Source organism: Benincasa hispida, chromosome 1 (genome assembly GCF_027475165.1).
Source record: "Benincasa hispida cultivar pf3 chromosome 1, pf3_genome.v1.1, whole genome shotgun sequence".
Taxonomy (NCBI): domain Eukaryota; kingdom Viridiplantae; phylum Streptophyta; class Magnoliopsida; order Cucurbitales; family Cucurbitaceae; genus Benincasa; species Benincasa hispida.
Genome location: NC_143478.1, coordinates 96088049 through 96111283, shown reverse-complemented (window position 1 = coordinate 96111283; position 23235 = coordinate 96088049). Strand labels below are relative to the sequence as shown.

General features: G+C 37.5%; 1 protein-coding gene across 1 annotated transcript; it reads right to left on the bottom strand.

The window, feature by feature from the left end:
• Positions 1-19725: 19725 nt before the first annotated feature.
• LOC120080129 (putative UPF0481 protein At3g02645) lies at positions 19726-21603 on the bottom strand. Its single transcript, XM_039034701.2, has one exon. It carries the CDS (start codon positions 21360-21362, stop codon positions 19755-19757), a length of 1608 nt encoding a protein of 535 aa, XP_038890629.1. The 5' UTR covers positions 21363-21603; the 3' UTR covers positions 19726-19754.
• Between the last annotated feature and the right edge of the window lie 1632 nt (positions 21604-23235).

The window sequence follows — 23235 nt, the reverse complement described above, 5'->3', positions numbered from 1 at the left end:
TTAACTTAGTTCTTCTCAACCCATTCGATAAAGTTAGTTACTCATGCGTGCTTTTAAGAGAGTGAACAGATGTAGAATAGCAAGTTCCATTTTATAGATAAAGAGTTGAAATACAAAATAACAATGCAAAATGAGAATAAAGAGCCTGATAGCAATCTCTTGCTTCCCAATGCTTTTACGATGTCTTTTCTACTCTGTTCAAAAGATAGTCTCGCTCTCGCGAGAGTTGGCCCTCTCTCTATTTTTCACGCCTTTGGGTTCTCTCTCGAGCTGACCAAAGTGATCTTCCGGTCACTTCTCTTCTCTCGCTCCACCTTCTAAATAAAAAAGAAAACTATGAACAAAGCTGTTTCTTTTTTAGGAAAAATTCTCTAACTATTCGAACTTCTTTACTGAAGGTTGCTCTCGATATTTATAGAGCTTCGGGGTGAAAGGCATCTTCTTTCTTATGATTGCACTGATGAGTTGGCATTAATTCTCTGTCTGTTGCGCCGAATATTTGTCACCAAAAAGTTGGGTGTACTTGCTACAGTAGTTTGTTAGCGGCTTGCCAACTTAATTCGGACTCAATCATCATCAGTTTTCTGTCCCATCATGATTTATTATGCTTTTCACCCAGATGCGCCCACCAAGTTGCGGCAATCCTTCTTGAGCAGATATTTGCGAGCACAAATCATCGAAAAGCTTTACGGTAACACTACGCTCGACCGTTGCCTTCTTGTGATCGCATATTACGCTTTGCGTCAACGCATATTCTGCACAAAAATTCAAAAGTTAACTGTTTTTATCTGATGGACGCATGCGACCGCAATGTTATAAACTTAATGCTTTTTTGGACGCAATCTTATACATCTTATCAATGCAAACCTACATTGTTTAATAACTTAGCACTGTAATAACGTGCATTTCTGTCCATTATCAGATAGTGGGCTCGGGCGGCGACGGTCTAGGCGATGGGTTGAGAAGGATGTGGACGAGTTCTGCGGCGAGTAGGGAAAATTCGAGAGGGGGCACGGACCTGAGGGAGAAGAGAAAAGAATTTGTTTTTTTTTAAATAATAATAATAATAATCATAATCATAATAATAATAATAATAATAATTAAAAAGGAAATAAAATAAAATTTATTTTAACCTTTTCCTTATTCCACTTTATTTTATTAACTTTCTTTCTTTCCCAGAAATGAAATTAGTTCCTGCCATTAATTTTTTTTCAAATTGAATAATTTCAACGTGAATTTCCCACAATTACATTTGAAGTCCAAAATTCCAAAAAAAAAAATGTCCTCAAATAATAAAAATTACTGAAATTACATTAATAATAAAAAAAAATGTAGGGAGTTACATGTGGTCACTATGTTCAAGCCCCGGAATCAGCCTTAAAGGAGCAATCTATCTACTTACCCCTGCTTCGGAGAAGGAGTGAATTCCATCTTGTGTAATTGAGTTTCCAGCTCCCAAATCAAACAAGTCCCCAAAAAGATAAGCATGTTGAGTTGGCAATCTGGCCACTTTCACCCATATTAATCAAAGGACCGCCCTCAAAAGCAAGAGTTCTCAAAACACTAGGATTAAAGTCATGTCATCTATGGTCGTTTAAGTGAGATGTAAGTCTCTAGTATCAACGACATTATATACAAAAACTAGTCATCACGTGGTCTAGTCTTATACAAACTCTTTGTATAGGACACCCCTGCTCGTATGTCTCCGTATGAATGGTCAGGATCTACCATCTGTAGTAGTTTACAATACTTGTAAACCCCTACAAAGCGGTCCGTATCCGTAATGTCACCAGGATCAGGTATCCCACCTTAATCCTTATATTACAGACCTATTGAGGTTATCACTTAAGGCATGATCCACTTGTATATCTCATAAACATGCTTAAGTTTACATAAGATAACCATGGAATTTTGTTTATTGGATATCAGCAAATGCCGGAATGAAATAACACTTATTTTATTCATAAATAATGTGTATAATTACAAATAATGAGACTTCGGGAGAATTAGGATACCAATCCCAATAGTTCAAGGAGACAAGAAACCGAGATTAAGTTCCTCTTGATATGAGGAATTACAAAAACATTATCCAATAACAGAGAACGTTTCTTGTCCAAAAATAACTTCAGCCTGCCTACAGTAACAACTGAAACAACCTCACCAATACCGACTCGAAGAGTCATCTCTCCCTGTGTAATGTTTGTCAGGAACTAAATCCTTGGTAAGAGAAACTAACGTGATTAATAACACATGAATCAAGGATCCAGGCAGAATCATCATTCTCTACCAAACATGTCTCCAAGACCAATAAATCATATTTATTGTCTTTAGACATCCTCCTCTTTTGGAAAGTAGTGGCATCAGTATCAGAACCTAAATAAGCTCCAAGTTCCATTTCAAAGAACACTTCTTTTCTATGAACTTCAATAGAGTTAGCAACACTTGCTTTCTCTTCCTGGAGTTTAACTTGGGAACTAACACTACTGGTGTCTTTGTCATTTGTCCTTCTGTACTCAAAAAGTAAGAACTAACACTCAAACAAATTTTGCAACGAGTTCATGATCTCATGTGCAATGATCATGTTCTCAACCCTTTTGGCCAAAGCATCAGGTATGCTAGCCAATATGTGAAGTCGGGCCAATGAAATAGCCTTCATCCACACCTCATATGAATTACAAACACTTCGCGGTGCATCAAGGGTCGGGATTTGAGGACAATCCTCAACCATGACAAACTCGAGGTCATTTACCACGAAATACGTTTTACAAAACTCTTTCCACTGTATGTAATTGATCAAACTAGAGGCAATTAACGGAAAATCAAATATGTTGCTGAAAAAAAAAACACATTGACCTACGTTAGGTTTTAAGCAAATACTCATTGAAAAAACAAACAACTTCCAATACAATTTAGTAAAACTAACACGAACCCCGTGTGACATCTAGTTTCACAATAACGCTCCAAAGGTTTAGGACAAAAGCTGCCAAAGGGTGGTCAATTTGTCCCTCCTCTGAATTGAGACATTCTCAACCAGTCATTAATACTAGAACAACTCTTGCTCCTATAATGACTAGCCATCATTGATTTGGTCAAGAAATCATTAACTTACTTAACAATTTTTCGTAAGTTTGACCCGTCATTTTAGGCCTTGGAGTTCCACCCCAAGCAGCCAATCCGAAGGGAAAAAGTATGATTGGGACAAAAACTAAAGTGCCCCTATCCATTTCTAGACTTCACCTTGATATTGAGCAACTGCACAAAACCCATCCGAAAGGGGACACTCGCAGGGCGCCACGAGGGACTACAAGAATGATCTCACGGTGCGAACCAATGACAGAGACCGTAGGATGTGTTGACACATACCCTTCACGCACTTACTATAAACACTCTCTCCGTCCACCTTGATATTGACTCAGGCAAACACCATCCGAAGGGAGATGCTTCTAGGGCACCCGAGGCCAAGCATGAATCTCACGGCATGAACATACAGGGAGAAACGTGAGTGGAATCATTGACATATCAGATAAATCCCTTCCTCCCACTGAGTATTTTATAACATAGGGTTTAGTTTACTTAGAAAAAACATGGCCAAGAATTTTAACTAATTGACTTTTTAGGTTTGCCCAAGAGTAACATTTACCTTGGATAGTTTAAACAACTTTTGATCATCACCAATTAAACTATTTAATGAAGTCTTTGACCAACTATCGCATACTTACAGAAAATCTATCTAATTCACCTTTCTAAGTAGGTTCCCAGGTAGGGGTATTCTGTTTCCATCAGCTTAAGTACCCCATCCTAGACAGAACCCACCTTAGACAAAAGGTCTCTTATAGATAGATTTAATACAATTTTAATCTTTCATGCCAATCAATTTAATCCTATTAAATCGATTTAAAAAGATAAAAACTTAGGTTGCTAATCCCATTAAAACCTTGAACTTAGGTCTATCTCAATCCAATTTTAAAACCCTTTTAAAACATGAGTTTACCCTAAGTTCGCATGCAACTCTTTCTTATCGATTTTAGTTCTAATTTATATTATAACACTTATAAATGAAACAACCAAAACCATTCACAATGCAAAGCAAACACATACAAGTAATTCGTAATGCTTACAAACAGCCTAAGAATCATGCTTCATGCATTGTTCATTCATTGATACCTCTTATATAACTCTTATATAAACAAGCAATGAACCAAGCAAAACATGCTTCAATTCACCCTTATACTATAATGCTTATAATATAAAGATGATGCATGAATATGCTTACTGCATGCATAAATATAACTCTTATATTTCATGATGCATGCACATGCTTTCTTATAATTTCATCATGACATATTATAACACTTATAATACATGATGCATGAATAATTGCACAACCTAAGGTGGGTTTCAAATCTATATGTCATACACTATGCCATATAAACCACATACATCTCATGTATATTTAGCAAAAGTTGATGAACCGGGATAAATTGCCTCAAATCCTAAAAACTAAAGCTAAATATTACAAAAGCAAAGAGTCATTGGTTCAAACAGGCGAAAGGGGTCTTGAACCGTTCGGTCGAAGTCAACGACTCCACTGATCATGTACCAAAACCCAAGCAATCATCTACACGAAAGTGTAAATGCTTTACTTAATCGTTTACCAACGCTTCCAAATCTAAACGATCATTTAGCAACGATTGTGTACCTTTTACTATGTGATGATGCATGAGGTACGCGATTGTGCAGCGCGCAATGCACAATGCAAACCGTAAACGATTGTCTAAACGACAACGATACGGTGAAGCACAATCGTCTAAACGATCGCAGAGCGAGCACCTAAGTATTGTATACCACGTGATCGTGTAATCAATAACTATGCGATGAGGTACGCTAATTACACGATCGTTTAGTGCACACGTCTTTATTAAACAATGAGCATCAAATGCTCCCACTCGATCGTTTACCTCCAGCACACGCGATCGGGCAACTAACACTATGTGATAGAGTAAACCCTTTACACCATCATTTAGCATTAGCTAAACGAACATTTAGTAAATATTACACAATCGCATAAAAAAATCTACACGATCATTTAGCCAAATCTCAATGATCATTTGCCTGAGGCTACATGATACGACTAACTCTTAGTCTTCTTCTTCGCTGAGAACTACATCTCTATGCTTCGAAACTTCATCACGAATGACTCGACAAACACAAACATTTTGAATTACAGACTTGGTTGCATGTTAATAATGCCCAAAAACACAGAGGCCCATACAAATTAACACTTTGTAATTTAAAGAAAGCTTTAAATAGAGGCAATTAACCCGTAAAAATTCATCAACATCATCCACAAATGCTTTTAACATTTAAACACAACTATAGAAAACCCACCACGACTGTAGAAGAAGTTCAAAACAGAAATGAAATTTGGAATATCATAACAACCTGGCTCTGATACCAATTGAAAGAAATCAGACATGAGGATTTCCATGAGCAGCGGAATGATCGTTTCAAATTCCATTCGAAATTGAACATAAATAATTACAGTCAAGAAACGGAAACTAACCAGTCTTGCACAAAACGAAATTACAGCATGTTTTACAATAAGATCAAAGGATAGCACATCATACCTTTGAAGTCTCATTTTAAAACACCTTCGATCATGAATGCTCATTCAGTCTCCAAGACATCAACACACAAACGCTCAAACACAGCGACCGCAGCATAGCACGATCAATCAGCAAACACGAACTCAACAATCTCCAAGATCACGAACCCAACGAACGGCCTCCAAACCTCGAACTCAGTCGAGTTAAGTAAGACACCACAACAATGGCTACCTTGGTATTCTCGGTGTGAGAATCTAGAAATGTGGGCTCTATGTGGACTTAGTTAGAGGAAGAGACCGGAAGAATAACAATCGTGTAAATGATTGAGCAAATGGGAGATGATAAAAATCTATCGCATAGATGAATGCCCAATCGTTTAGCAAATGCTCCGCGATCGTTTAACTACGACCAGTTGAGTGAACTATCATGTAGTGTCACTCCACGATCGTTTAGTCGCTCTTCAGCTATCATTTAGTGAATCCAATTCACTTAATAGTCTTTCCATGAGTACTTGCCGAGAATAGCAACTCTCTCAAATCTACTAAATTTAGAAAACATTTTTCCTTTTATTTCACAGTTACCATGAAAACCACCAATAACCTCCCACTCAATTGGTTATTAGAGAAAACGATATAATTATCCAATAATTAATATTATTATAAATATATATGATAACCAACTTACCATATTATATTTATAACCTATAGTTTTAATATTTCATCTCATGGAACATATAAACTATAGTTCTTTTTCTAGTTCATGGTTCTTAATATAAATCTCATTTACATTAATCCTCCACTTGATGTATCTTGAACGTCAAACCAATCATATCATATATAATCGAATTTCTTCTTGTCAATTTGAACATTTCAAATCAACAACAAGAACTGATTTTCAACTTGAATCCATTGAGCTACCAAGGGGACCTTATGAACCTGTAGCTTAAAGCTCCAACAGTACGTGAATAATTGACTAAATTCTTTAGTCACGAGTCCACCATCTGTTAACTGTCAGGCACTCCACTAAAGGTCGACAGCTTTACACTCCTTACTACAGATATATTTTGTGTCCATATCAACCAATCAACAATGTGATAACCCTTCACAGATCACTCATAAGTACAGTTGGGCCAGTAACTGTTATGCCCCTGTAGTTATATCTAACTTCTTAAGTACCACTGATCCCTCTAATGAACATAACTCATGACCCTACGATGACTAAGTCCTCTCTTCCAAAGAGAAGTTATGGCCACTATGTTCAAGACCCGAAATCAGCCCTTAAGGGGGCAATCTATCTACTTACCCCTGCTTCGAGGAAGAAATGAATTCCAACCTCCCAAATCAGACAAATCCCCAAAAAGGTAGGTATGTTGAGTTGGCAATCAGGCCACTCTCACCCATACTAATCAAAGGACTGCCCTCAAAGGCAGGAGTTCCCAAAACATTCAAGATTGAGTTCATGTCACCTATGGTCGTTTAGGTGAGATGTAAGTCTTAAGTATCAACGGCGTTATATAAAGAGACTAGTCATCTCATGGTCTGGTCTTATACAAACTCTTTGAAGGACACCCCCGCTCGCATGTCTTCACATGAATGGTCAAGATCAACCATCTGTAGTAGTTCACAACATTTGTAAACCTCTACAAAGTAGGTTGTATCCATAGTGTCACAAAGATCAGATATCCCTCTTTAATCCTTATACTACAGACCTTTTTAGGTTATCACTTAAGGCATGATCCAATTGTATATCTCATATACATGTTTAAGTTTACATACCATAACCATTGAGCTTTGTTTATTGGATATGAGTAAATGCCAAATAAAATCACTCTTATTTTATTCATAACAATGTGTACAATTTACAAATTACGAGACTTCGGGAGAATTAAGACACCAACCCCAACAATATATATACAATAATAATAATAATAATAATAATAATAATAATAATAATAATAATAATAATAATAATAATAAAAGGGAAATGAGGGGGGCAGACAGGAGGAAACCCTAGGGTCGCCTCCCACTTCCCCTGATGGCCGGCGAGGAACTCGGCGGCACGGTAAGTGGCGGACGGCGATTGCAGCACAAGATGCGGCATGACCGGACGGCATCAAGGGTTGGCCAACGCACGCAGTGAAGAGGAGAAGGGCTCACGACTCGACTCGTCTGAACAAAGGGGTTGGCGACTCGAACTCACGGTTGGCGGCTCAAGATCGTGGCTCGGCTCGTCTGAACAGAAGGGTTGGCGGCTCGGCGGCTCAGGAGTTAAAAAAAAATAAAAAAATGGGAACAAATGGGAAGAAGTTTTTTTTTTTCCTTCTACCTTTAATTGATTGGGATGAGATTGCAAAAGTCTTTGAGTCCTATTTATAGGACTCCACTGAAGCCCTAATCAAATCAGAAAATCTTAGATTTGGTTAAAACGAGATTTTATTTGGTTAAAAATTTTATTTCAAGCCCCAAATCTTATCTTTAATTATTTTTCCTCCCCTCCTTTTTCTAAAACTGTTGGTCATGTACCAAACCTTTTTCTCTAATTAAGTTTCATCTCCAGATCAAATTAAGGTGGGGATGAAACTTGATTTTTCATTTTATAAATTCAATTTTTTTTTTTTTTTTTTTTTTAGTTTTCATCCCCAAATCAAATTAAATTGGGGGTCAAACTTGAATTTCCATTTTTCATTCCAAATGTCAGAGTTTTATCTCCAAATCAAATAAAATTGGGGACAAAGCTCAAAGTTTTTTCCTTTGTAAATTTGGCCATATCCCAAATTTCTTTCTTAGAACCAAGTTTTTAAGTTTTAACCTCCAAATCAAATTAAATTAGCGATGAAACTTGTATTTCATTTTAAAATCAAAATTTTTAAGTTTCTTCTCTAAATCAAATTAATTTGGGATGAAACCAGAATTTTTCTTTTTAAAAATTTGAGAAGAATTTTTATGTTTTATCTCTCCAAACCAAATTAAGTCTGAGATAAAGGTTGAGATTTTTCTTAAATTAAAATTTTTGTTGTCCTTTATTACAAATTTTAGTTAAACTTATACACTAAATTCACGGTTTAATTAAATTAGGAGCATCGAAGTCAAGACCAAATTACTTGCATCTTGATGTCGACTTTATCTTTTTTGAGATTCACCCACCCACATCTGTGCATAAATCTCGAGGCATTTGTTGGAGGAGAAATTTTGGACCAATCATGGATTTCCACGTCACTTATTAAATTAACAACGAAATGCCAAAATCATCAAATTTGGGACCACTAAGAGTCGACTGAAGAAAACCAGACATGAGGATTTTCATGAGCAGCAGAAGGATCGTTCCAAATTCCATTCGATATTGAACATATACAATTAGAAATTATAATTCTTCAAGAAACGGAAACTGAAAAGTCATGCAACAACTAGAAATTATAGCATGCTTACATAGAGAGTCAAGAAATAGCGTATGCGTACCTTTGAAGAACTATTCTTTAAACTCCCTCGATCACAAATGCTCGATAAGTCTCCAAGACAGCAATACATGAATGCTCGAATACAACAATCGGTACAATAACACGATCCACATCAAACACCACACGAACAACATGAACCCAACGATCAGCCTCCAGAACCTCGATATCAATCGAGTTGAGTGAAGACTCCACCACAATGGTTACATTGGTATTCTCGGTGTGAGAAGCTAGGAGTTGTAGGCTCTGTATGATCTCGTTTAGAGGAAGAGACTGGAGGAACAACAATCGTGTAGACAATTAAGCAAGTGGGAGATGACACAGTCTATTGTATAGACGATGTGCTCAATCATGTAGAAGATGGCAGTCTATCGTATAGACAATGTCATGCGATCATTTAGCTACGACCAGTTGAGTGAACTATATTATATTTATAACCTGAAGTTTTAATATTTCATGTCATGAAACAAATAAACCATAGTTCTTTTTCTATTTTATGGTACTTAATGTAAATCATATTTACATTAATCCTCTACTTGATGTATCTCATACATCACACCGATTATATTATATATAATCGAATTTTCTCTTGTCAATTTGAACATTTCAAACTAACACCAAGAATTGATTCTCAACTTGAATCCATTGAGCTGCCAAGGGGACCTTATGGACCTGTAGCTTGAAGCTCCAACGGTACGTGAATAACTGAATAAACTCTTTAGTCACAGGATCTTGAAGGAAATCGGATATGAGATTTCCATGAGCAGCGGAACAAGAGTATCCAAATTAATATCATGAATGAACATATATTTACAATCGACTTCAAAACAAACGGTTATACAATTCAAATGTAGAAATTATAGCATGAACAATACAAATCCATAAAGAGATCAAACTCTACGCACAATGGTAGAAGCATTTCCACGCTCCGTTGCGCACGAACACTCGAACAACAGCAGCCTCTAAAGCCCGATCTACACAACCGCAACACTGCACGAACACTTCGCGCTCGGTCACAAACTCCTCAACGATCGCCTCAGTCACAAACTCCTCCGCAACAGTGAATAACCTCTACAACACCACGAACGAGCTCCAGAAAACCTCGATGGTGTCGAGTTGAGTCTGACACCACCAACAAGGCTACCTTGGTATTCTCGGTGTGAGAATCCAGAGGGTGAAATCTGTTCGGACTTGGTATAAGGCAAACGGAGGAAACACCGATCACGTACACGACTGAGCAAGTGGAGATGGCGGAGACCTATTGTATAGGTCGATGCTCAATTGTTTAGATAAAACTAAGCGATCGTATAGCAAAAGCTATGCGATCGTTTAGCTCATCGTTTAGCTCGATCTGTCGCCTACAGACACTACATGATCGCTTACCTTGGGCCAGTGATCGTCTAGCAAAACTATGTGATCGTTTAGTAAATACTGCATGATGTTTTAGCTCGCCTTTGCACGATCGTTTAGCTCGTCTAGGTGTCATTTAGTAAATCCGAATTTACTTGATGACTATGTGAATTTCTTTTACACGGAGAGAACTCAAAACTTTTTCAATATTTTGTAAAACCTTCTTTTTCAAAATAGGAAAACCATTTTCCTTTTAAACTCATGGTTACCATGATTCAATAACTACCCATTACTTTGGTTATTTAAAAGAAAAAGAATTAATTATCCAATAATTAATATTATTATAAACATAAATGATAACCAACTTATCATACTATATTTATAATCTATAGTTTTAATATTTCATCTCATGAAACATATAAACCATAGTTCTTTTTCTATTCCATGGTACTTAATGTAAATATGATGTATGTCAATTCTCTGCTAGATGTATCACATACATCAAATCGATTATATCATATATAATCAAAATACCTCTTGTCAATTTGAACATTTCAAATTAACACCAAGAACTGATCCTCAACTGAATCCATTGAGCTACCAAGGGGACCTCATGGACCTGTAGCTCGAAGCTCCAATGGTACGTGAATAACTGACTAAACTCTTTAGTCATGGGATCTATCATCCATTAACTGCCAGGCACTCAACTAAATACCGACAGTTGAACTCTCCTTACCACAGATATATTATGTGTCCATCTTAACCAATCAGAAGTGCAACAACCCTTCTTAGATCGCTCTTAAGTATAGTTGGGCCAATAACCGTTATGCCCCTATAGTTACATTTGTCTCCTTAAGTACCACTGTTCCCACTAATGAACATAAATCATAGTCCTACTATGAATGAGTCTTCTCTTCCAAAGAGAAGCTATGACCACTATGTTCAAGCCCCAGAATCAGCCCTTAAGCGAGCAATCTCTCTATTTTTCCCTGCTTCGGGAAATGAGTGAATTCTATCTTGTGGATCGAGTTTCCAGCTTCCAGATTAGACAAGTCCCCAAAAAGGTAGGCATGTTGAGTTGGCAATCTTTCCACTCTCACTCAAACTAATCAAAGAACCGCCCTCAAAGGCAGGAGTTCCCAAAACACTCAAGATTGAGGTCGTGTCACCTATGGTTGTTTAGGTGAGATGTAAGTCTCTAGTATCAACGACGTTATATATAGAGTCTAGTCATTTTGTGATCCAGGTCTTATACAAACTCTTTGTATAGGACACCCCCGCTCGCACGTTTTCACATGAATGGTCAAGATCTACCATCTGTAGTAGTTTACAACACTTGCAAACCTCTACAAAGTGGGTCGTATCCGTAGTGTCACCAGGATCAGTTATCCCATCTTAATCCTTATATTACAGACCTATTTAGGTTATCACTTAAGGCATGATCCACTTGTATATCACATATACATGCTTAAGTTCACATAAGATAACCAAGGAGTTTTATTTATTGGATATGAGTAAATGCCAGAATTAAATAACACTTATTTTATAAATTGCACAGTCTGTATCTTTACAAAACAACGAGACTCTGGGACAATTAGGACACCAATCCCAACAATCTCCCACTTGTCCTAATGACTCGGGAGACTAATGTACAAAACAATATGAAAATGTACAATATACAATAAACTAGAGCATACCCCAGTATCATCTCCCACTTACCCTAGACAAGATGTCGCATGTCCCGCAGACCTAGACTCTCCAGGTGACCCACGAACACTTTAGTCGTGAGGGCCTTTGTAAAAGGATTAGCAATGTCGTATGCTCTAAAGATCATATCCTTATCTCCATACACAAGCATCTAGTCCTTCGTTCTCCAAAGATACTTGAGGATCGTCTTGACCGCCGTCTAGTGATCAAATCCTGGATTGGACTGATACCGACTAACAATCTCTACTACATAGAAAATGTTGGTTCTTGCACACAACATTACATACATCAAGCTTCCTACAGCAGAAGCATAGGGAATCTGTCTCATCTCCTCAACCTCTTGAGGTGTCTTAGGACATTGATCCTTAAACAGAACAATTCCATGCCTGAAGGGTAACTAACCCCTCTTGGAATCCTGCATCCTGTACCTGATCAACATTTGATCAATGTATGATGCCTGAAATGGGGTTAACCGTTTATTATTGCGATCCCGAATGATCTGGATCCCGAGAACATACTGTGCCTCACTCAAATCTTTCATTTGGAACTGGGCAGCTAGCCAACTCTTAATGTCAGTCAGATACCCTACATCATTCCCAATGAGTAGGATATCATCCACATACAGTACCAGGAAAGCCACTGAGCTGTTGATGATCTTCTTGTAAACACAAGGCTCATCAACGTTCTGGTCAAAGCCAAACGACTTGACAGCAGTGTCAAATTTGATGTTCCAAGATCTAGATGCTTGTTTCAGCCCATAAATGGACCTATTAAGCTTGCAAACTCTTTGCTCTTGATCTGGAACTATGAACCCTTCTGATTGAGTCATATAGATGGTCTCCTCAAGATTACCATTAAGAAAGACAGTCTTGACGTCCATTTTCCATATTTCATAATCATAAAATATGGCTATGGACAGGAGAATCCTGATAGACTTCAACATGACAATAGGTGAGAAATTTTCCTCATAGTCAACTCCCTCAACCTGGGTATAACTCTTTGCCACGAGTCTAACCTTAAAGGTTTGCATCTTTCCATCTACACCTCTCTTTCGCTTAAAGATCCACTTACACCCAATAGGACTTACCCTATCAGGTAGATCAACAAGCTCCCAGACGTTATTGAAGTACATAGACTCCATTTCCTTGTTCATGGCCTTAACCCATTCATCTTTGTCAACATCTTCCATTACTTACTTAAAAGACAAGGATCCTCAACCCCATCATTCTTAATGACATTATGGGCTTCAGTTAAACCTATTTATAACCCCCCCACTACGTCGAGACAATCTCAACCTTGAGCTAGTTGACTAGGCGTTCCGACCTTAACAACTCTTGTTAATCTGTCGACCTGTTCAACAACTCTTGTTGAACCCTCAGCAGTCTCAGTCTCACTAGAGATCTCATGTAAAACGAGCTTATTTTGTGGCTTATGATCCCTCATGTGATTTTCTTCCAAGAAGATAGTATTAGTGGAAACAAACACTTTGTTCTCACTCGGATCATAGAAGTATCCTTCTCTCGTTTCCTTGGGGTAGCCTACAAAGAGACAAACCTTCGAACGCGGTTCCAACTTCTTTGGATTAGTCGTTAGCACATGTGCCAGATAGCCCCAAATCCTGAAGTGGCGTAAACTACCTTTACGGCCTCTCCATAACTCAAAAGGTGTTTCAGAAACACTTTTCGAGGGGAACGTTGTTCAGGATATAACATGCAGTCTGCACTGCATAACCCCAAAACGGTCTGGAAGATGAGCATAACTCATCATAGACCGAACCATGTTCAACAGGGTTCTGTTTCTCCTTTCTGATACACCATTATGCTGAAGTGTACCAAGGGCCGAGAGTTGGGATGCAATCCTATGTTCGATCATATAGTTCTGAAATTGGAGGTCCATATACTCTCCACCACGATCAGATCGTAGTGTTTTTATCTTCTTACCTAACAAGTTTTCAACTTTAGCCTTATACTCCTTGAACTTGTCAAGGACTTCAGACTTACGTTGCATTAGGAAGAGATACCCAAACCTAGAATAATCATCTATGAAAGAGATGAAATATTCATACCCACCTTGAGCTCTAACATTCACCGGACTACAGAGGTCTGAATGTACAAGCTCCAAGGTTTCCTTGGCTCTGTAACCTTTTCCAGTAAAAGGTCATTTGGTCATCTTACCTTCGAGGCACGATTCACATACCGACAAGGAGTTTTCTTCTAAACTCTTTAGAAGTCCTCTTTGCACTAACTTCTCAATCCTATTGAGGTTAATGTGACCTAACTTTAGATGCCAAAGATGGGCGTTTTCCTTTGGAAAAACCTTTGGTCTTTTAGCTGTTGTTGTCGTATTGAACATTTCAGTGTTAAACAAGGCTTTTATGACTAACGACCTTAGTGCGTATAAGTTATTTTCCATTGAACCATAACCAATCTCCATTCCATTCTTGAAAATAAACACTTTATTCTCAGAAAAGGAGACAATGTAGCCTTGTTCAATGAGACAAGAAACGGAGATTAAGTTCCTCTTAATATGAGGAACTACAAAAACATTATCCAGTAATAGATAACATTTCTTGTCAACAAATAATTTCAGCCTGCCTACAGCAACAGCTAAAATAACCTCACCAGTACCGACTCGAAGATTCATCTCTCCCTGTGGCAACGTTTTCCAGGAAGTAAATCCTTAGTAAAAGAAACTGACATGATTGGTAACACCTGAATCAAGGATTCAGGCATAATCATCATTCTCTACCAAACACGTCTCCAAGACCAATAAATCACATTTACTGTCTTGTCTCCTTTTTTGGAGAGTAGTGGAATGGAGGTCGTTTGCCACGAAATTCGTTTCACATGATTCTTTCCACTGTAAATAATCGATCATTTTTAAAAGCTTTAAATGGAAATACTAACGAGTTGCTGAAAAGAAAAATACATTGACCTACATTAAGTTTTAAGCAAATACCTGTTGTAAAACAAAACAATATCCAATAAGATTTTAGCAAAACTAACATAAACCCCGTGTGATATCTAGTTTCGCAATAACACTTCAAAGGTTTAGGTCAAAAGTCGTCGAAGGGAGGTCAGTCATCTCTCTTCTGAATTGAGAAATTCTCAACCAGTCATTAATACCATAACAACTCTTGTTCCTATAACGACTAGCCATCATTGATTTGGCCAAGAGATCATTAACTTACTTAACAATCTCCCGTAAGTGTGACCCGCCATTTTAAGCCCTAGAGGTCCGTCCTAAAAGGCCAATCCAAAGGAAAAAATCTGATTGGGGCAAAACCTAAAGCGACCTTATCCATTTCTGGAGTTCATCTTGATATTGACCAACTGCATAAAACCCATCCGAAGGGGGATGCTTCGAAGGTGACACGAGGGCGTACAAAATGATCTCACAGTGTTAACCAATGACAGAGACCATAGGACGTGTTGACATACACCCTTCACCCACTTACTATAAACACTCTCTCCGTTCACCTTGATTGACTCATGCAAACACCATCCAAAGGGGGATGCATCCTGGGCATCTCCATGCCAAGCATGATTCTCATGGTGTGAACATACAGGGAGAAACATGAGTGGAATCATAGACATATCTGATACGCCTCTTCTATCCACTGAGTATTTTATAACCTAGGGTTTAGCTTACTTAGAAAAAACACGGCTAAGGATTTTAACTAAGTGACTTTTAGGTTTTCCCAAGAGTAATATTTACCTTGGATAGTGAAAAAATTTTAATTATCATCCATTAAACTCTTTAATCAAGTTTTTAACCAAAACGTCGCATGCTTGTTGAAAATCTATCTAATTCATCTTTCCAGGTAGCTTCCCAAGTAGGGGTGTTACGTTTCCATCAACTTAAGAACCCCAGCCTAGCCAGAACACACCTTAGACAAAAGGTCCCTTATAGATAGGTTTACAACAAATTTAATCTTTTATTTCAACCAATTTAATCCTATTAAACCGATTTTAAAAAATTAATCTAGGTTACTAAACACTTTAGAACCATTTGAACTTAGGTCTATCTAAATCCAATTTTAAAATCCTTTTAAAAAACTTGAGTTCAACCTAAGTCCGTATGCAACTTTGAATTACTGGTTTTAGGTCTAATTTCCTTTATAACACTTATAAACGGAAACAACCACCACAATGTGAAGCTAGCACATGCAAGGCATTCATAACAATTATAAACAGCCTAAGTGTCATGCTTAATGCATTGTCCATTCATTGCTACTTCTTTTATATAACACTTATACAAAACAACAATGAAACAAGCAAAATATGCTTCCATTCACCCTTAGACTATACTATTTATAATAAAAGGATGATGCATGATAATGCTCACTGCATGCAAAATACAACTCTTATATTTCATGATGCATGTGCATGCTTTCAAGTAATTTTTTCACGCTTGATTATAACATTTATAATACATGATGCATGAATAATTGCACAACCTAAGGTGGGTTTAAACTATATGACAAACACTTTGGCATATAAGTACCATACATCACATGTATAAGCAATAAAAGTTGATGAACTGGGTAAAACTGCCTTAAAAATACAAAAAAAAAAAAAAAAAAAAAAAAAAAAGCTAACTATTACAAAGACAAGGAGTCACCGGTTCAAACAGGCGAACCGAGTCTTTAACCGCTCAGCAAAGCATCGCTTCTCCAACCATCCATCGTGTACTAAGCACCCCGCGATCGTCTACACGATAAAACAAACACTTTGTTCTATCGCTTACCAGTGCTCCAAAGTTGAACGATCGTCTAGCATTTACTATACGATCATCTAGAAAAATCCAAACATCGTTTAGTTATTACTACACGATCGTGTACCTTTACTAAGCGATGAAGCCTGAAGTACACGACGCTTAGCGTGCTTCGCAAAACGGCCGCCTTTCGCGATCGTCTAAGTGACTACGATGCTGTGAAGCACCATCGCCTAAGCGATCACTTAGCTAGCGTCTCCGTATCGCATACGCGCGATCGCATAGGTAAAAAATAAACGATGAAGCTTGCTAATTACACGATCGTCTAGCACGTGCCTTCTACTAAACGACGAGCATCGCATGCTCCCACTACGATGTCTATCTCTAGTTCCTACGCGATCGCGCAACCAATGCCACGCGATATGGTCAACGATTTACCTCATCGCTTAGCATTAGCTAAACCATCGATTAAATCCAAACTATCGTTTACCTGAGGCTACACGATCCGCCAACGCTTGGTCTTCTTCTTCATTGAGAACTGCATCGCCATGCGTGGAAGCTTCATCACGAACGACTCGACGAACTCGAATTTTTCGAATTACAGACTCGATTGCAAAGTTAATTTCGCCCAAAAACACAGGGGCCCTTACAATTAACACTTTGTAATACTGAAAGCATTAATAAAAAGGCAATTTAAACCTGAAACGTTCATCATATTCATCCACAAATGCAGAAACCCACCACGACTGAAAATGCGTTCAATTTAGATCTGTAATTTGGAATATCAGATAACCTGACTCTCCATCATCTGTTAACTATCAAACACTCCACTAAAGACCCGATAGTTGCACTTTTCTTACTATAGATATATTTTGTGTCCATATCAACCAATCAACAGTGTGATAACCCTTCACAGATCGCTCATAAGTACAGCTAGGCCAATTTACTATTTTTCCCCTATAGTTACATCTAACTCCTTAACTATCTATCTACTTACCCCTGCTTCGAGGAAGGAGTGAATTTCATCTTGTGTAACTGAGTTCTCAGTTCCCCAATCAGACAAAACCCCAAAAAGGTAAGCTTAATGAGTTAGCAATCTGGCCATTTTCACCCATACTAATCAAAGGACCGTCCTCAAAAGCAGGAGTTCCCAAAACACTCGGGATTAAGGTCATGTCACCTATGGTCGTTTAGGTGAGATGTAAGATTCAAGTATCGACGATGTTATATAAACAGACTAGTCATCTTGTGGTTCGGTCTTATACAAACTCTTTGTATAGGATACCCTCGCTCACATGCCTCTACATGAATGGTCATGATCAACCATCTGTAGTAGTTCACAACACTTGTAAACCTCTACAAAGTGGGTCATATCCATAGTGTCATAAGGATCAGGTATCCCTCTTTAATCCTTATACTACAAACCTTTTTAGGTTACCACTTACGGCATGATCCACTTGTATATCTCATATACATGCTTAAGTTTTCATACAATAACCATGGAGCTTTGTTTATTGGATATGAGTAAATGCAAAATAAAATAACCCATATTATATTTATAACAATATGTACAAAGTTTACAAACTACGAGGCGCCAGGAGAATTATGACACCAATCCCAACAGATATGTGTCCCAAATTGAAATTGAAGATGAATTCTGATGACGTCACGTGTTCCCACGAACATTGGGTTGAGTAAAATTAATTTCATCCAATTTGACATTATAATTTGGACATTGGTCTAGTTATGCCTAAACATAGGCTTAATTTGGGCCTAAAATGTCCAAATAGGCCCAAATCCAATTAATAGCGCCCAAAGGTCATGCCCTAGTCCAATTAATAGGGTCCAAAGGTTAGGCCCAAGTTCAATTAATAGGGCTCAAGGGTCAGGCCCAAATCCAATTAATTGGGCCCAAAGACCATATCTAAGCCCATGAAGTCCATCAAAGAGCTCTATAAATAAAATAGTTCTTTTCATTCCAAAATGTCAGCAATTCTGCATTCAGAGAACACAGAGATAATTCAATAACAAGTAAAAGACTCCCAAGACTCCTGAAATTACACTCCTAGAAGACAAAAGACCCTTGAAGACATAAAGACTCTTCTAAGACTTCTACTTCAAGAACGTTCGGTGCCTTTCTTCTTCAAGTCAAGCACATCCACTCAACCAAGAGAGAACTAGAGGATCGAGTACTAGAGATCGAACCACATCGCATCAAATCAGCATCAACACCAACACCAACTCAAGCTCAACTCCACGAAATACGTCTCTCAGGAAACCTCGTGCGAACAATATGTTACAGTTTCTTCATGCAAAACCCACACTTTAAAAAGCTCGTTCTTACGCATTCAAAGAATTATAAAACATATAATATGAAATTTATATATGTTTAGAGAAAAACAACATTCGAGGAAAATTATTGATTGAAATTTATGAGTTTTAACAAAATTATTCATCAGGTAATTTGGGAATTGCCCAAACTTGTCAAAAGATTATTTCATTGAAATTAATTAACTAACTTAGGAATGTTTTTACACTTTTTTTTTTTTGTTAACATCAGTGAAAAAAAAATTAAGAATTAGACTACATAAAATAACACTTTTTTTATGAAATTGAAAGTTTATAGTCTAAATTAAAAAATAATTTATATTCAAAAAAAATAGACAAGACATTCATATAAATAGTGTCAAATACTCAAAGTAAGTATCGTGGATTATTTCTCTTAAAATCGAAGGTTCATATATTCTAATACCTCACATGTTATTTGAGAGGGGAAAAAAAATCAATGCTTGGCCTAACTCCATAGATATGAAACTACAAAAAGCCGCGAGGACCAAAATAGAAATAAAATGATAGGGATGAAATTGAATATTTCAATAAAAGGAGGACCAAATTGCAATTTAACCCAATAGTTTCAAGAACGCTTAGGAGGAAGGGCGCGAAAGCAACCTACCAAACAGAGAGCAAAAGGCTTGCAAAGCGATGAAGAACAGAAACCAAGCGACTGCCATTAAAGCAAGCAATGGCCAAGAACTGTAAATATATTCCTTCACGAATCTTCCCATTTTCACTCTCCACAATCCGTTGTAATACTCATTCACCTCTTCAATCACCTTGTCCAACTCCAATACTCTGCTCAATCTGATCGATTTGCTCATCCCATTCCACATCGCTGCACCCTCTTCATCGCTCTTCAGATGGTTCACAATCACTCCTCCTTCTCTTAGCAATCTCAAATCCTCGTCGGAATCCACGATTCCGTTCATCAATTCTGTGTATCTTGTCAAAACCAGCGCCCCTATTCCGCTTGACGCTTCGTATGCTACTAGGTTTCTCAGTGTTGCTTGTGTGTTCACGTCTAGTCTCGCCGTTGGAAGGTACAGTGTTCCGGTTTTGGCGTTGAAGGTGATCGTCGAGATTCCGCCATGGGAGGGCGAGAAGCGGATTCCGGCTCTGAAGAGCTCCGAAACTGAAGGTATTGTTATTTCTTCCGTTAATGGCGGTCTATTCGCGTTCGGATTTGAATTAGGGTTTTGAGATTCTGTTTCTTCCTTGGCTTCTTGTTGCTCTTTGAAGAATAGAATCTCAGCGGGTTGTTTTAAGATTGTGAATGGAGGGATCGTGTAGAGAATCGTCCATGGCAGCCGCGTGATCGTCTTCATATGTTGAGATTGCATCGCTCGCTTTGTGAATCTAATTAGGCGTTTGAGGAATTGCTTGGATCTGTGTAAAATTTGGGGAGATTGTTCGATTTCATTAGGGATTTCGATAATTTCTGATGGTCCTTTCGATTTAGGAGTGATCATTTGGTATAAAAAGTCCAGCAAATGAGCGCAATCTGAAATTTGAATCTCTGGAATCCCATCCGTGGTGTTGAATGGAGAAAGCTCTGTGAATAAACCGATCATCATAGAGAGCAAAATCTCATCAGATTGTTCAGAGGATTCGAATTGAAATTCCATCATCTTCCTCAATACGAACAATGGAATCTGATTTTCGAGCATGATTGTATCTCTGAGAACGGCGTTATGTGTCGGCTTCGTCCCAGCGTAATCCATCAAATGCGACATTCCCGAAGAAACTCGCCGGAGAATCTTCAATTCTCCGGCGTAGACATGGAGAAACTCGAGCAAGAAAGAGGCGTCAATGGCCATCATCCAAGCTAAAGTTTCGCCGTTAAGATCCAAGTAACCATGGTAACACGCTCGAATCTTCTGCTCGAGCTTCGACAATTGTTCAACGAGATCATGAAATTGGAGGCTTGTAGGACTGAATTTCTTAGCCCTTTTTGCGGCAGAGAGCTTGCATCTGTCCATCTCATGGAGCTCCGGACGCCAACAATGGTAAGGACCCAACGCAACTAGTTGTGGAGTGTAGGAATGTGGATCGGACGCCATTAACAATTTAGGGACCTTGAAGATTGCTATTGGAATCCCGTCGTCGTCGTCGTCGAGTTCTTCTTCGAGGGTCCGACGAATTTGAATAACCCATTTGAGCTCGTCAAAGGTGGAAGAAGAAGAATTGGACGCCATTGTCGAGTGCACAGGAAGCGTTGTTCCATGATGGTGAAGAAGGTTTGGTTTCTGTGATGGATTTGCGTTCTGTTTTCTGGCATTAAAGTGAGGAGGGAGTTTGCAGAAGAACCGTTTAATTAGAATTTAAATTTATTTGATAAGGTTAAATTCCTCATTATTATTCTTTTTTTTTTTTTAATATTAAAATATTTCATATTTATTGAACTTTTGAATATAATTTCAATTTAATTTTTAAATTTCAGAATATTCTAATTGTATTAGGTTTGATTTTTATTTCAATTTGGTCATAAGTTTTAAAATTTACATTTTTAGTTTTAGGTTTTCACCAAACACTTATTTTCAATCTTTAGTATTAATATCTATTAATTCATTTTTTTAGTACAACGATGGTTGAGCTGGAGGATTGAACCTCTTGGCATACAAGTCATGCCAATATCAATGTGTCAATCTCACTATGGCGGTATCTTTTAATTTATTTAAGAAAAATCACAATTGATTAAGGTCACGTTTACCAATTCGTAATAAAAAAAGGTGCCATCATAATGAAATTTCATTAATAGATCAATTGTTAGTCTGGATTGCATATGTAATTGGATTGTTGTGTTATCCTATTTATTTAAAATTACAAATCTGTCGTATTTACTGTTAATGTTACTTCCTTAAAGATAACGGTAATAATTAATATTGTAAGAGTGTAATAACAAGCAATGGAAGTATCAATGATCCATAAGCATTCAAATTCACTAATTTTGGCAGAAACTAAAGCATGCTCATCTAAATAAGAGGGTTTTATATCATACTTTTGTAGAACTCTTCAAGATCTCGATCAAATAGCAATAGTTTTCTTCATAGATCACCGTGAACCACCCCAAGATCTTCTCCACTATCCTCTTGGAACTTTAGACCGAGTTGTGAGACTCAAGAACAGCTTGAAGCAATGTAAAACGAAGGAGAAGCTCACAGTACTCAGTTTTGAAGAACTCTTCTTCAACCAAAATTTTTTCTCAAAATTTCTGTAGAATCCATCCCTCTAAATCACTCCATTCTCCTTTATTTATTGCAGATGAACATGCAAAGAAGAAATGTGCATACCTTGCAGCTCATGCTTGGAGTTAATGAAGAAGAGGAAGTGGGTTTTGTGTGAGCATGAAGAAGATGATAATGGAAAACCATGAAAAACCATTTTGTGCATGTTTTCCAATTTTTCAATTTATCTTAAAACCAAAATTTTGATTTTAAGACCTTTGTTTATTTTAAAACTGAAAATTTAATTTTCTAAGATTAATTAAAACATATTAATTAATTTAATATCAAATATTAAATTAATTTTTGCATAAAAAACCATCTTCATATATTTAAATCATATTTAAATATATATATTCTTCTGTTCCGTCTAATTTTTAATTTGAACGTTTCAGATTAATTTCTCAAACTACTCTAAAGCTTAACCATTTACGAGCTAGTAGGGGGATCTCGCTGACCTACAGATCATGGGCTCCAACAATTCGAGTTTAATCCGCTAAACTCATTAGTTCGATTTAACTCCTATTCGTTAACTAATGGGACACTCCACTATATCTCATAGTTGAAATCCTCTCACTGTAGATATATTATGTCCACTTTATACCCATAATCAGTAAGTCGATCTTTCACAGGTTGTTCGTAATCACAGCTGGGTCAAAATAACCGTTTTACCCTTATGAATACATCTTGTTCCTTAAATTCCCACTGACCTTTTAATGAACAATTCTGATTTATAATCCCTATGAATCAAATTCTTTATCTATCATGAGAAGGCAGGGCCTCGATTGTTCAATACCTGGAATCAATACTTAGGAGAACAACCTATCTACTAACCCTAAATCGGGTA

Excerpts from the sequence above, each read along its gene's own strand:
- LOC120080129 (XM_039034701.2), bottom strand. The coding sequence starts at position 21,362 with ATGGCGTCCAATTCTTCTTCTTCCACCTTTGACGAGCTCAAATGGGTT.